Below are 13,058 nucleotides of genomic sequence, written 5' to 3' on the forward strand. Positions count from 1 at the left end.
TCATCAGTCCTCCATTTGTGCTGCTTTGCAAGCACTAGTCGAACACTACTTAGTGTTGATTGACTCTAATGTTTCTCGCGTGTTTCCCACCAGGGATTAAAGAAACTGACACGGCAAAGTGAAGACATTTTTTTTTAGGAAACATTAAGACAAACGCAGAAAGGAGAAAGCGGTAAAAATAAGCAAAAGGTTAACACGTTCCATTCAGGCTGATTTTTAACACATTTATCGCATCTGAGAGGGAGCGTGTTCACAGCTGGGAGCATTCATGGGCACCGATTCTCCACTTTTTATGAGGCATTCCTGAAATATGTTCATTATATATATGGCTGTGAATGTGTGACTCGTGGTGTGAGTGTCACTTTACAATTTCGGTGTGTTAAGATGAAAGAATAAATCACGTGATGTATCTTGGTGTTAATTCTAAGTTGTTAACATCTGCGTGGAGGAGAGAGGAAAGGCAGAAAAGAAAGAGGCGAAAACGGAGGGAGCAGGAACCCAAAAGTCAGGTGGTGCAAAGGAGAAGGCAGCCAGTGAAACAAACAGACAGGCATGCAGGAGGCTTCAGATTGGCTTTATTCAACAGAGGAGAAACAGGCAGGCGAGACAGAAAAGCAGGAGTACATTCCCTTAAAACAAATGGAAATTAAAAAGAGAAAAGTTAATAAAACTTTATACAAAGAGACAAAAAAGGAAGGAGCAGATTAAGCCTTTACAGTGCGAGAGAAACTGTGAGAAAATAAATTTTAAAGGGCTAAAACCAATGTGACAGAAAGGAGGCCGTACACGGTGAGGAACTGAGTTTATGGGTAATATTTTAAAGCTAAAAGTTAATGCTGTGACAGTTAGAGGAATTGGCAAAAGCGGAAAGCTCTCAGCGAGATTAATATGCATCCACACCATCGATCACTAAAAATTTACTGTATTTACACATGGAGGATTTGGTGCAGAGGAGGAGGAAGTGGCTAGAGGTGGTGCGGTCTGGTGAGAGCCCGGTTATGTGCGTAGTTATGCGAGTGTGCGTCGAGGTATCGAGGTGTGTTTCTGTTGGTGGGGATCCTGCTGTGCGAGGGCGGCGGGTCGCCGTACATCTGCCCCGCCATCGCTCTGATGTTCTCCGTGTAGCTGTTACTCTGAGGGCCGTCCTGCCTGTGAATGGTGTCCAGTGTGCGGCTGCGTGCGTGCCTGGATTTGTGGCCGTGTGTGTTATCAGGCGCGGCGGAGCCCTGCATGTCTGCGATCGTTCTGCTATGTGTGTATCCGTACTCAGCTGGTCTGTTGAAGCTGCTCAGTGTGTGGCTGTGCGGGACAAACCCAAACTGGTACCTTGTAGCAGGTGTGTACACGTCTTTCTGCGCATACCCCCGCTCACCATCAACGTACTCAACGTCTCTTTGTGTGAAGCCGAACGTGTACCCACTACGCCTCTCCCTCTGATTACAACCATAGGTGTATCTGGTGTGCGTCTCCCCTGGCCTCTGTGTGTAACGCTGCCTGTGGCTGTGCGGCAGCGGCTCGGATGCTCTCCTCCTCAGCGTGGGGAGGAGGGAGGAGGAGCGTTGCGGTGGAGGCGGCTGCTGCCGGTTGCAGGCATCACTCGCTCGTACCTGATTGCTGTAGCCGGCGTGGCTGCTGGGCTGATGGGTGGCGGACCCATTTGTGGCCGTGTTTGCTGTGGGGTTGGCACTGCTCATCTGTGGGAGAAAGAAAATTTATATTCCCGAAACTCATTTAGGTCAGCTGCTGCTTATATGTACAGTAGAGCATCTCCTAATGTGGACGATACGTGTCATTGATTCTGCTGTCAAACGTCTGGTAGCTACTTATGAATCGTCTTTGAGCAGATCAGGCTGTGCGGAGCATTTCATAATGTATAAGGATTCCTAAATGTTTCATGGAACCAAATTCATCCGACCAAACTCTGCGAGAAAAATTTAACAAGCTGCCCCACATCCACCAATGATTCAAAAGGAGCAAACTGACAGGAAGTGAATGTCAGGAATACAGGCTGTGGTTATAAGGACATGCAACAACATGTATAGGTTTTAAATTTAGATCGAAGCTTTTCACAATCAAGCTTCCGCACTTTCATGACCTCAAACTGTCATTCTCTTCTATTAACGCACAAGTCTGGTTTCCAATCCGTCTGGGTTCAAACTGGGACAACACCGTACCTGTTTGGGTGCTCGCAGCACCACCAGCTGGATGGTGCCCCTGGCGTTCCCCTCCGATGACATGGAGCGTCTCAGCGTCTCCATGGCGGTGTGGTTGGAGCGTCCGAGCAGCGACTCGCCGTTTACTGCTATCATCTGGTCATTGACGCTCAACCGGCCGTCCTGTTGGGAGACACACAGAGGAGTTATCGGCATTTCAGCTCTGCTAGCCTCATTAGTAGAAAGTAGCTGGTGGCAGTTAGCAGCTAACTCAAAGAAGAAGAACAGAGGCCAAAAATGTCTGCGAATTGGGAAAACAATGAGGTGCAGGAGCTCCTTGCTCTCGTAGCATGCCATAGGATCAGCCGCCATATAACAGAGACAGGAAGTGAGTGTTATTGCCGCGTTATGCTCCTGTCACGCCTCTTTTGATTCTGACTTGCTGTCTAAAATCACACACTAGGGTGGAATGATGCCACTGTTGTTTGGTTCAGTGCTAAAATGCAAAGGCGGTGTAAAGCAGGGACTTCTTTGCGACCCATATAGCGCCGTCTCTGTGTTTTTCATTCTATCTAAAGCAGTTGCACAGGAAATAGAGGCATTTTAAATAACCTTTTTTTATTCTGAACTATTTACTAATGTCACTTGTGCTAATGTCTCATAAAAAATAGATGATATGAAAATGCTAGGGCGGGGGAAAAGAGAGAAGCACTGAGCGCGAGAATAAAATAAGACACACATGACTGGTCACCAATAAAGTTTTTAGTGAGGAGAAGAGAAACTGGGAGAGGTGTGAAATGTGTGTGTGTCTGTGTGAGAGAGAGAGAGAGAGAGAGAGAGAGAGAGTGGAGTAGAAAATGGAGGGAGGTGAAAGGCAAGAAAATTGTAGAGTTAGCAATCTACTGAGAGCGGGAGAGCCATGATAAATACATAGAGCAGCTAATGGAATAGCCTCCGTGGGCACTAAATCACTTCTAAGTGTTTTAAATAGCAGCCTCTCATAGAGAGGCAACACAGAATAGTACCCTGGAGGGAAGGAGGGAGGGAGAGCGGACAAGTGAGCAAGGGAGGGTGAGGGGGTGGGATCAAATGAGGGAAGCAGTGCAGAGGGTAATATTTTTAAAAAAAAGGACAATAAAGATTAGGACACCCTGACACACACTGACGATTCTCTTTGAGTGTGTGGAGTCCTGATTGGTCCGTTAGGGTCAGCCCTGCCCTTTGACCCCATCTCATTAACAGGGCACCGTTGGGGCTGACCTCAAACACACATGCTTGCGCACATTCCTCGCTCAAAATCTGAGGACGTCATCAAAAATTTATGCCAAAATCGGCGTGTGATATTACCCATTAATATCTCCACTCTTTGGGTAAGCAGCAGCAGCAGCACGCTACATGTAATTTTAATTTGTTTTCTTTAGCATACGCTTTGATATGATCGCATGACAGGATCAGGGATAAAGTCAAAGAGCGTTTTTGTGATATAATTGAGGCCCCCGGCCCTGACAGCAGCCAAAACTCTTTAATGGAAATAGGTTAGATCTCTCCATGACTCTTCCACGTCTCCTCCCTTTTTTTTTTTTGGCCTGCTGTGTGATTGTGTCTGTGTGTGCGACTCAGGGGACGACCCGGCTTCTCTCCTCTGTACCGGCCCGGCTCTGCAAAGTCTCATCAGGCCCCTTAGCTGCTTTTCATTAGCATGCATCAACATCGAGGAGGAGACACTCACACAGACACACACACCCTCATGTATTGTGTTCCTGCTGAGTGTCTCCACTTTTCAATTTTCCCTTTTCTCCTCTTATTCCGCCTCCTTTCCGTCTCTCTATTGTTTGATACCGCTCATTTCTCCCCTCTTAGATTCCCTCCCTTCCCTCAGTCGTTCACCCGCTGTCTTCTTTCAATGGGTTCCCTCCCTCCCTTGCTACTGTCTGTCTCTCTTCCTGCGTGTCTTTCTTCCTCTTATGTGGTATCTTGTCCCAGAAACCTGTTTTGCAGCCGGCCGGAGATCTTACTAGGCTGTTCTGTCGGAGCGCTATCCGCATCGGCAGCTGTCGGAAAACTACTTCTGAAGGCACTTCGGGGAGCCGCTGTCTGGCCGCCCTGATCCCAGACCAGCCGTTTATCTGCAACGCCACACTCGTCTCTGTGCCTCCTCATCGTGCAGCGCTGATCTGGGAGCGGCAGCAAGGGGGCACAAGGAGTTTTGGAAGAGGGGGTGGGGGCGCTGATATTGAGGCCAAGTAGAGGAATCTCCAAAGTGCTGAAACGGGATGTTTTTTTTTTTTGTTGGTTTTTTTTCCAGATGCACTCACAACTTGAAGTGAGTGATACAGATAAGGCAGCTGCAGTGCTGATGTGTCGAGGCCACTTGAGGTCGATGAGAGTCAAAGGTCAAGGCCTCGGAGAAAGACAGGAAATGAGATGGAGCGGTGACGAGTGCAAAGGAAGAGAAGATGAGAGGACACAACAGACAATGAGATCATAAAGACGAGGGGAGTTTCTGCAATGCTTCTCATTTCTCATGTTTGATGTATTTTTAAGGAGCTCTTTAACGCACCAGACGGGTTCTGCAGGGACTATTTTCTTTCTACCTTCCAACAGTATCACCACACAGAAGGACGAGTGCATCTACTGCTAGCTCACCTAGCACCAATGACTTTGCTAACATTGGCCTAGGAGGAGGACATTAACGTTAACATCTGCCCCTGAAATAGTTCCTACATGAAACAGCTCACAACAAGGTGTGTCGATTATCTTGAGTAACCGGGTCATGTTTCCAGCACAAAGACATTGCATAGGGTTGGCCAAATGCATTGTGGGATGAGCTCTTAGCCCGCTAGCCTGTTACAGAGACGGAGCACTGCTGCTTTCACCAATACTTGAAAGAAATGTCAGTGTTGTTTTCACACACAGCCAAGGTGAGCAGCAAGGCTCTGCTGCGGATCACCTAGAGATTCGGCCGGCGTGTCGCCTATTTTCTACACGTGATGCCTGTGATTCTCAGCAAAGACAGTGAAACACTCTGTGAACACCTGTGTGTGATCCCCACCAAGACTCGGTAGCGCTTCTACCCCATTATCTTCACAGCAACATATCACCTTTCACGACAGTTTCGGTGTCTGTATCTGCTGAATGTGTCGCAGAGATGAAAAGATAAACAGGCCTGTTTATTTTTAACTCAACACTTCCTTTTGATAACATGGAAAACAGAGACTGTGTGGCGTCATGGCTGTTGGGCCAGTAGATCAATGGTTTGTCAGACACTGGAAAGGGCTCCAAAAATGGCTGCTCAAGGCCTTGTGGCACCGAGCGCAGACATAAAGCTCCTCTCTACCTTATAAGCAGCCCCTCCATGGATGATGGACTTGATGAAGATGCCCAAGTCCTCTCCGGTCTCTCTGGACTTGTTGCCCTTCAGGCTGACCCCGAGGCCTGCCGAGCCCGATTCATTGAGGGGGATCTCGTACATGAGCTGCTCCCTGCCGTCCTCCATCACCAGGCTGCCGTCCTCTTCGCCTTTCTGAAAGACACAAGAAGACTTTTTCAGCAGCGTCCACTTTAGACAGGAAGAGCCCATCCATACACACTTCTTTACATAATAAGTGCTGTGTATGATCACTGACGATTGAGGTAGGAGCACCATATCTAACGCTCTGACTGATAATGCCTGCTCCTACACCACGCTGATTATACTCAACACCGAAAGGAGTGAGAGGGAAAGAGGAGTGAAATGGATTAAAGATAGAAGAGGGCTGCGGGGAAGAAAACAGAGAGGTAAAAAGAAAGGAAGAGAGGAGCAGGTGTTGTGTACTGGAAAGAGAGATGAAGGTGTAGTGAGAAAAAGAAGAAAGCTACAGTAGAGAGGTTATTCCATTTGGAGATGAAAGGCGCAGACGGAGAGCGAGCCATTTCTAAAGGAAACATAATAACCTTTTCATACCTCCTCCTGGAGCACAGTGGGGGAGGACGGGGGGAGGAAGAGAAGCAGAGGGACGAGGACGGGGGCGCAGAGGAGCATTTAAAAGTAATAACCCTTCCCTGAGGTATACCCGCTTCTCTTATCCACACTCCCCCTCTTCACTCTTTACATTTCATCCTAATCTCTCAATCTGACTGTACATCTCTCCTCTCAATTGCTCCTCCCCAGACTCCTGCTCCATCTCTACTTTCTACAGGTCCCTGTACATCTCTCACCCACTCACCCGCTGCCATTTAATGTGAGGAAAATGACCGTGGTGGCGGCGCGGGGATGGAACGTGGGGGAGAGTGAGACAAAAGGAAACAAAAGAGAAAAGGAAAATGTCTGTCATTAGAGGGTGGTAAAATGGAGAGCACGAGAGAGATGCCAGGTTCAGTCGCCCAGGGGAGAGAGGGCCTGAGGAGGGGAGGCGCCTCGGCACCACTCCACTCCCGAGCCTTATTTTTCTTTACGGATGTAAGGTTACGAGTGTGTGTGTGCGCCCGCTCTACTCTGGTTCATTCAGATCAGCAGCTACGATAAAAACAACAGACACTGAAAAAGTCAAAAAGCAAGATAGGGAATATGCGTATACGTTACAGCAGCCATACCAGTCGTCACAGCTTTAAAGATCTGAGTCCCCACACCAGGATTGCAGGAGCCTTACATCATCAGGCACCTCGCCTGCGACTGAATCAGAAATCCATGTTCGCATTTCCTCCGCCATCGCCGCACAATGTCGAAGGATGTGGGAGTCAAATTTGTCCTCCAGTTTAATATGTTGGGAAAATTCACAGGCTCTCAGCCTCGCTAAGATCCTCCAGCCCTCACATGTCTCTCTGTCAGCACTGCTCGGCGCTGCTACGTCTAGGTGCTTAATTAAAACAACAGCCTGTTAAAGCCCGCGGGCCAGGAGGGGTGCTCGGCTCCAAAGTGTGAGTCAGAGCTCACAGCCTGGTAACGGGAAAGGAGCTAAACCTGGAAGGTCGTCTGTGTCGGAGTGAGGGAAGGTACTGTAGCACACTGATCCAAGTCCCTGCTTTCACTCTGGAGTTAAACTAGACGACAGCTCAGTCCCTGCTAATTAGAGCCCGCAGATATTACATACAAGGTGACAGTTTGTCAGTACCTTAGAAAACACTTACAATGCTTCAAGTTTTAGCAGCGCACACTGTTAAAATTTAAGGGAAACACCACCGATATCAGAATTCTAATATGTTATTTCCATGGCCTAGAGGTCAATCAATAAATGTGAGCATGAGCTACTCTCTCCTGTGTATCAGTCTGCGTCAAGTCCGTGAATGCAGCGGAGGTGGAACTCTTCATGAGCTCCTTTATATTTCCACAGCAGCAGTTTGGAGTTTGACTCACGGGGTGGATAATTGATCATTCGATCCCACCAGAGCTGATCAGATCACATCGATGGAAGCACAATGAACAGTCAAGTTTTGCTTGCACTGCATCTGCCGTTCTGGCGCTGGCGCTGTTTTAATCATGGCGGGCCGCCACAAATGAATGACTGTGTGGGTACCCTGGTCTGTCTGTTCGTACCTGGCATTAGAATCCATCTCCACAGGCGTCTCTACCGACCACTTGTGATCAGATCTCTCTTCCTGCTCAGTATGCAAATGAACATGTACATCATTTTCTTTTGCAAAGACCAAATGCACTGTTCGGTTTCTTTACTGTTTAAAATGGGCAAAATGTTATTCACATGTTCCGGCTCTTTCTGTCTGTTTATCATGAGACAAGCGCACCCTTCGCCCCTCTCTCTGCTCCCCCAGCAGTAGGAGACTACTACTGGAGTGTAACACAGCTAGCTGTTAGCATCATGCGGCTAACGTTACCTGATAGTTGTTAGCGGGTTCGATGGAATTGTTTAACAGCTGCTGCTGCGTTCGCTCGTGCTAACTTGTCAGATGCTAAAGTGACTCTGGCTCTGGGGACGGTTCGTTAGCTCCGAGTCTAACTTGTGTAGCAGCAATAGAACGTTAATATACAGCGGGGAGTTGGATAAGCAAGGGCGCTGGATCTCAAGAAACATTGAGGACACACGGAGTGCTTTCACATCTGTACTTAGAGCTGTCCACTTGTAATCCGATCACCTGGGACACATGCTAATGCCAGGTGTAAACAGGGCCTAAGTCTCAAACTTGTTCTCAAATCTGAAACACAACGTGTACCCATATACCCAGAACATTTCCCCGGGTGCTCTCCATGTCATCTTGAACATCTTCCCAAATCATCGTCCCTGGAGCAGCTCCACAAATTTCAGTTTCTGCACTCTAGTTCAAGGATTTGGCAGAGTTGTTCGCTTTAAAAGTGGGTGTAGCTCCCCTTTAAATAATTCTGTACACAGACTATAATGAATACTCTCATCTTTCTATGTCTCCTCTTATTTCTTGTCATCCATCAGCTGTCACACTCTCTCATAAAGGCATGAAATGCTCCCCAAAACGACATCTACTCCTTCGCCCACTTTGAAATAGTCAGAATCTCTAACTATGCAAATGGTTCAACTGTTGGACACAAAGATGTCTCCTACTTTACTGAAAAGTCCTTTGAGTTGAACTTTGGCCCCGCTGATTATCACCTTCCAGCTGGGGCTCGTATTCACTTCTTTGATATGACGATAACAAGTTAAACCAAGAAAAACGACTCCTTCAAAACCCTGGATTCTATTTTCTGTTTCAGCGTAAGACTTTCAGTCGAGGCTTATTTTTATCAACAAGACATTTCAGAGTGCTGTTACTCAAAACCCGAGGAATTACAAAGACAATCCTCTACTTCCTGCGTGAGAGACACTTGAGACGACTCAGGTGGCAACCTGGGAGGTTTTAAATACCTCTGTGATGTAGCTGCAATAACACACGAGGTGCAGGTGGGCAACTTGGAGCGCAGCAGGCTCTGGAGCGATATTGAAAAGTTATGAAACTGTGACGTTGCATAAAGTGTTTATTTATTGGATCTGATTGAAATCTATTTGCACAACCAAGTGAATCTCAGCGGTGGTCCAAACACACTCTCACACACGCCAATATCCCCTCTAATGCTCTTTCCTTGGGGGCAGATTGTGTCCCCAGGGTGGCGGAGACCCCATGCGACCCCCCTCCTCCCTCCACTGTTAGCCTAAAGCAATGGCTCTTTAACAAGCTTTTAGCCAGGAGAGAGACCACCCTCTTCAACACCCAAATGAGGAGACAAAAAGGAGCTTTTTCTTACCCCAGGGTGGGTGGTGAGGAAGAGGAGGGGGGTTGATACACAGCGATTACACACAGAGCCTTTTGTCGCTGAGGATTTCTAAATGGGGGTTTCAAAGCGGCGGGATTAGCGGTGAGAGCGACATTCAATTAAGATGAGATCTCGCCGCGCTCGACGGCGACGATGGAGCTGCCAATTAATCGCCTTAATGTCTGCCTCTTCGCCGCTTTACACCTTTACCTCACAATGAAGAGAAAGGAAAGTAAAATGACTGATTGAGGGATAATTCTGGGGAGTTGGAGCGGGGGGGAGGGAGGATAATGAAAAGGAAAGACGTGAAGCTCCAGCTCCAACACAGAAAGGTAGAGAGACAACCAATGAAAAGATGGGGAGGACAATGTGTCTGACGACCCCTTTTCCTGTGAGCTGGCCTAGGCTGCTGGCGACAGAGGGTCAACCATGTGCAGCGTGACCCCTCCATCCTGTCCTTGGCTCGACTCGCTCACACACACATATCACGCTCCTGCCGAAACACCCACAAGAAACTCTCTAATCTCCACCCTGAGACAAAACGAGGCCCCGTGATATAATGAGAGCGCCGAGTGTCGGTGACGCAGAAATGCTGACAGGAATGAAACTGTGATTAGAAGTTATCACTTTTTAATTACTTGGAGGGTGTGCGAGAGGACGGGAGACGGGCTAGAAAATCGTCATCCCTTTGTATCCTAATGACGAGGCTAATTCACACGGCTTTGCTGTTATTCTTTGGACTGAAAGAGACCAGTGTGCCTCGCAGCGCCGCCGAGTGCTTTAACAGAAGCGCACGCTGCTCATGAAACATCAATACCCTCTCTATTGAAACTAATCAATCAGCGAGTTCCTCTCAAAGTCTATTTTGCTTGTACAAGGCAGATAAAAGACTATATGAATGCTGGGGCGCACAGTATAAATCTTGTAGGTTGGCAGCAGGATGGTGCAGAGAGGAGAGACAGTCGCCTTTTAATGACATGACCCGGGTTCAAACTGCTGTGTCAGCGAGTGTCTGTTCTGCTGAAGTGTCCTTTGGCAAAACGCTGACCCCTGACCAGCTGCGAGGTTGCTACCGTTTGGCATCCCACAGTCAAGTATTCGCATTGCTGAGTGTATTTCTACAGATATCAGCGCAGCACATGGAGACTCCCTCCTTCTGCGTTTATCTTAAGCCACACTAGCGACAGAACTCTGGGGATGGCGATGTTGGCTGTTCAGCCACTCTGACACTTTGGTCCCGACTGAAATATCCAGACTAATTTTGGATGGATTTCCATGAAATTTAAGTCCCTGCACATTCGTCTGAGCATTTCAAGCTGTTATCGTTGGACAAAACCGGGTACTGTAAGGCAAAACTAGTGTTTTTGGGCACACTACTGCAAGTGATTACATTATGTAGCCGACACTGCTACATGACGCTACATGCTAACGTCAGAGAAACACGTAAGTTTCGTTGGCGATGATGTTATGTTCTTGAGTTTTGGATCAGATGGGTAAAAAGGGGTCAAAAGTGCCGCTATCCCCTTCCGACGCCGCTCCCCTAAACAAGTGGAAAGATGCTGATGCCCAAGAAGAATCGCCTTGCTATCTATGAGCTCCTCTTCAAAGAGGAAGTGATGGCGGCCAAGAAAGATAACCACCTGGCCAAGCATCCGGAGCTAGCCGACAAGACTGTGCCCAATCTTCATGTGATGAAAGCGATGCAGTCCCTGAAGTCCTGTGGGTATGTCAAGAAGCACTGGCGTCATTTTTACTGGTACCTCACCAACGAAGGTGTCCAGTGCCTGAGGGACTTCCTCCACCTTTCCCCTGAGATTGTGTCCGCCGCCCTGAGACCGCAAGGCCCAGGCTCAAGGGAATGGAGGGAGAGAGGCACGCCCGCCTTAACTGTAGCGAGGCTGACAGAGATGCATATATGTGATCTGCTGAAACCCCTGCTGCTGATAAGAAAGCCGAGGCCGGTGCTGGAGCTGCCACAGAATTCCAGTTCAGGGGAGGGTTTGGATGCGGCAGAGGACAGCAGCCTCAGGAAATTACACCATCTTTTTCTGTACAATAAAGAAAACAGAGGATCCTCCGTTACAGTTGACTGGGCACATGCTAAGACATGATGGACCCAGAAAGACCAGTGAGAGCAGACTGGGCTTTGTTGGAAGGGGGCGTCTCAGACAGAGGTTGATCCAGGCAAAGTGTTGGTTTGCATCTTGCGGAGGCGCTCCAACCGGCAGCTATCATGCGGATGCAAACCCGTGGTGAAAAGCAAGCACATCTCTGGCTGAGAACTGACACAAGACGCTGTAGCTTGCAGAGGTTCCTCTCTGTTCTTGTTGGCAGGGTCAGCAGTGGGAGCACACACTTTCTCTTTACAGTGTGAATGTGTCTGAATTTTACCGACAGTCTTCTGCTCAGCTGTGAGAGCAGACTACCTTGGACTTTTTTTCCTGGCGTCGGAGTCAGGTTTAGTTGGACTTTGGATTGAATTATTTTGAATACATATCTGGCCAGGTGAGACACAGGAGACTTTTCCAGAAGCCACTGCACCACCTGCAGGCACACTCAGGAACAGGTGAGGTAAGTGAGCCTCACTCAGTGATCATATCACCCCAGTGTGTTATAAATGGACCCAGATATCTAATCTGATACTGTTTTTTAATTAAAATAAACCAAGCATCTCATGTCATGTGAATGCCTTCAGTTGGACAAAATGTTCCTGTCGACAACCAAATTAAACCTTGATATATGCAATAAGCTGATATTGGGGATTCATTATCTGTAGCAGCAACAGTGAGGTTAGTCAAGGAAAACTTAGAATTGTTTTTCAGCCAATTAATCTCAGCAGCGGCTGAATTTAAAACTGCGATAATGAACTGCTGATTTGCATCTGATTATTTTTTAAACAAATATGACCGTAGTGATGCGGATGCTTAAAGGCACTTTTTACAAGATAGTACAGCCTCTAAAACGCCGATGAATATTCATGAGCACCCACACTGAGTCAGACAGACGTGCAGACAGACACCTACGCGCGAGCATTTTCGTCGTACGACGGGAGAAGCAGATGGCAGCGTCGACTTAATGCGTCTCCATCATCATTACATCTTTTGTGCGAGCGAATCGTTGCGGGCCGCTCCTTGCTAGTGCTTCACATAAATTTCCACCACAATTTACTACTTGAGAGCAGCAGGAGAGAGAGGAGAGCAATTAAAACCTGCAAGGGAGGAGAAAGACAGAGGAGGAAATATCTGTCTTGGTTTTGATTCTGCAGAAGGGTGTATTCTGTTGTTAAGTACAGCATGTGCTCATTTGGCTACTTTTAATTACGACCTTTTTCTCGTGGTAGTTTCTGCATCTGTGTTTTTATGTAATCCTTCTTGAGAGTCTGTAAATCTAAATTCAATGACGCAGCCCCTTTAGTGTGTGGTGTTGTGTGTGTGTGTGTGTGTGTGTGTGTGTGTGTGCTTGTAAATATGTGAGTGTGTGTGTGTGCTTAGGGGACATCAAACCGTCTTTGAGGTGGAGGACTGTGCTGGAGATAAGGGCCAGATCTCACGGGGCACCAACAACTTCAACAGCCTCGACAGAGACAGGAGTGAAGGCTCTCTCTCATTCTCCCATTCCACACACCCCCTTCACACACACACACACACACACACACACACACACACACACACACACCCTCCCTCTCTTTAAGTCTCTAATGCCCAAATACAAGC

General features: G+C 47.8%; 1 protein-coding gene and 1 pseudogene across 1 annotated transcript in view; one reads left to right on the forward strand and one right to left on the reverse strand.

Annotated features, from left to right (window-relative positions):
• Nucleotides 1–13,058, reverse strand: part of pard3ba (par-3 family cell polarity regulator beta a) — a 217,656-nt gene that overhangs the window by 122,351 nt on the left and 82,247 nt on the right. The window contains exons 12-14 of the mRNA XM_049570235.1: nt 5,491–5,676; nt 2,175–2,336; nt 1,608–1,694 (exon numbers count right to left, since the gene is read on the reverse strand). Of these exons, the coding sequence (XP_049426192.1) occupies nt 1,608–1,694; nt 2,175–2,336; nt 5,491–5,676 (435 nt within the window). The remainder of the gene's footprint in view (nt 1–1,607; nt 1,695–2,174; nt 2,337–5,490; nt 5,677–13,058) is intronic.
• LOC125884937 (40S ribosomal protein S10-like) lies at nt 10,899–11,410 on the forward strand (annotated as a pseudogene).

This window comes from Epinephelus fuscoguttatus, linkage group LG24 (assembly GCF_011397635.1).
Source record: "Epinephelus fuscoguttatus linkage group LG24, E.fuscoguttatus.final_Chr_v1".
NCBI classification, from domain to species: domain Eukaryota; kingdom Metazoa; phylum Chordata; class Actinopteri; order Perciformes; family Serranidae; genus Epinephelus; species Epinephelus fuscoguttatus.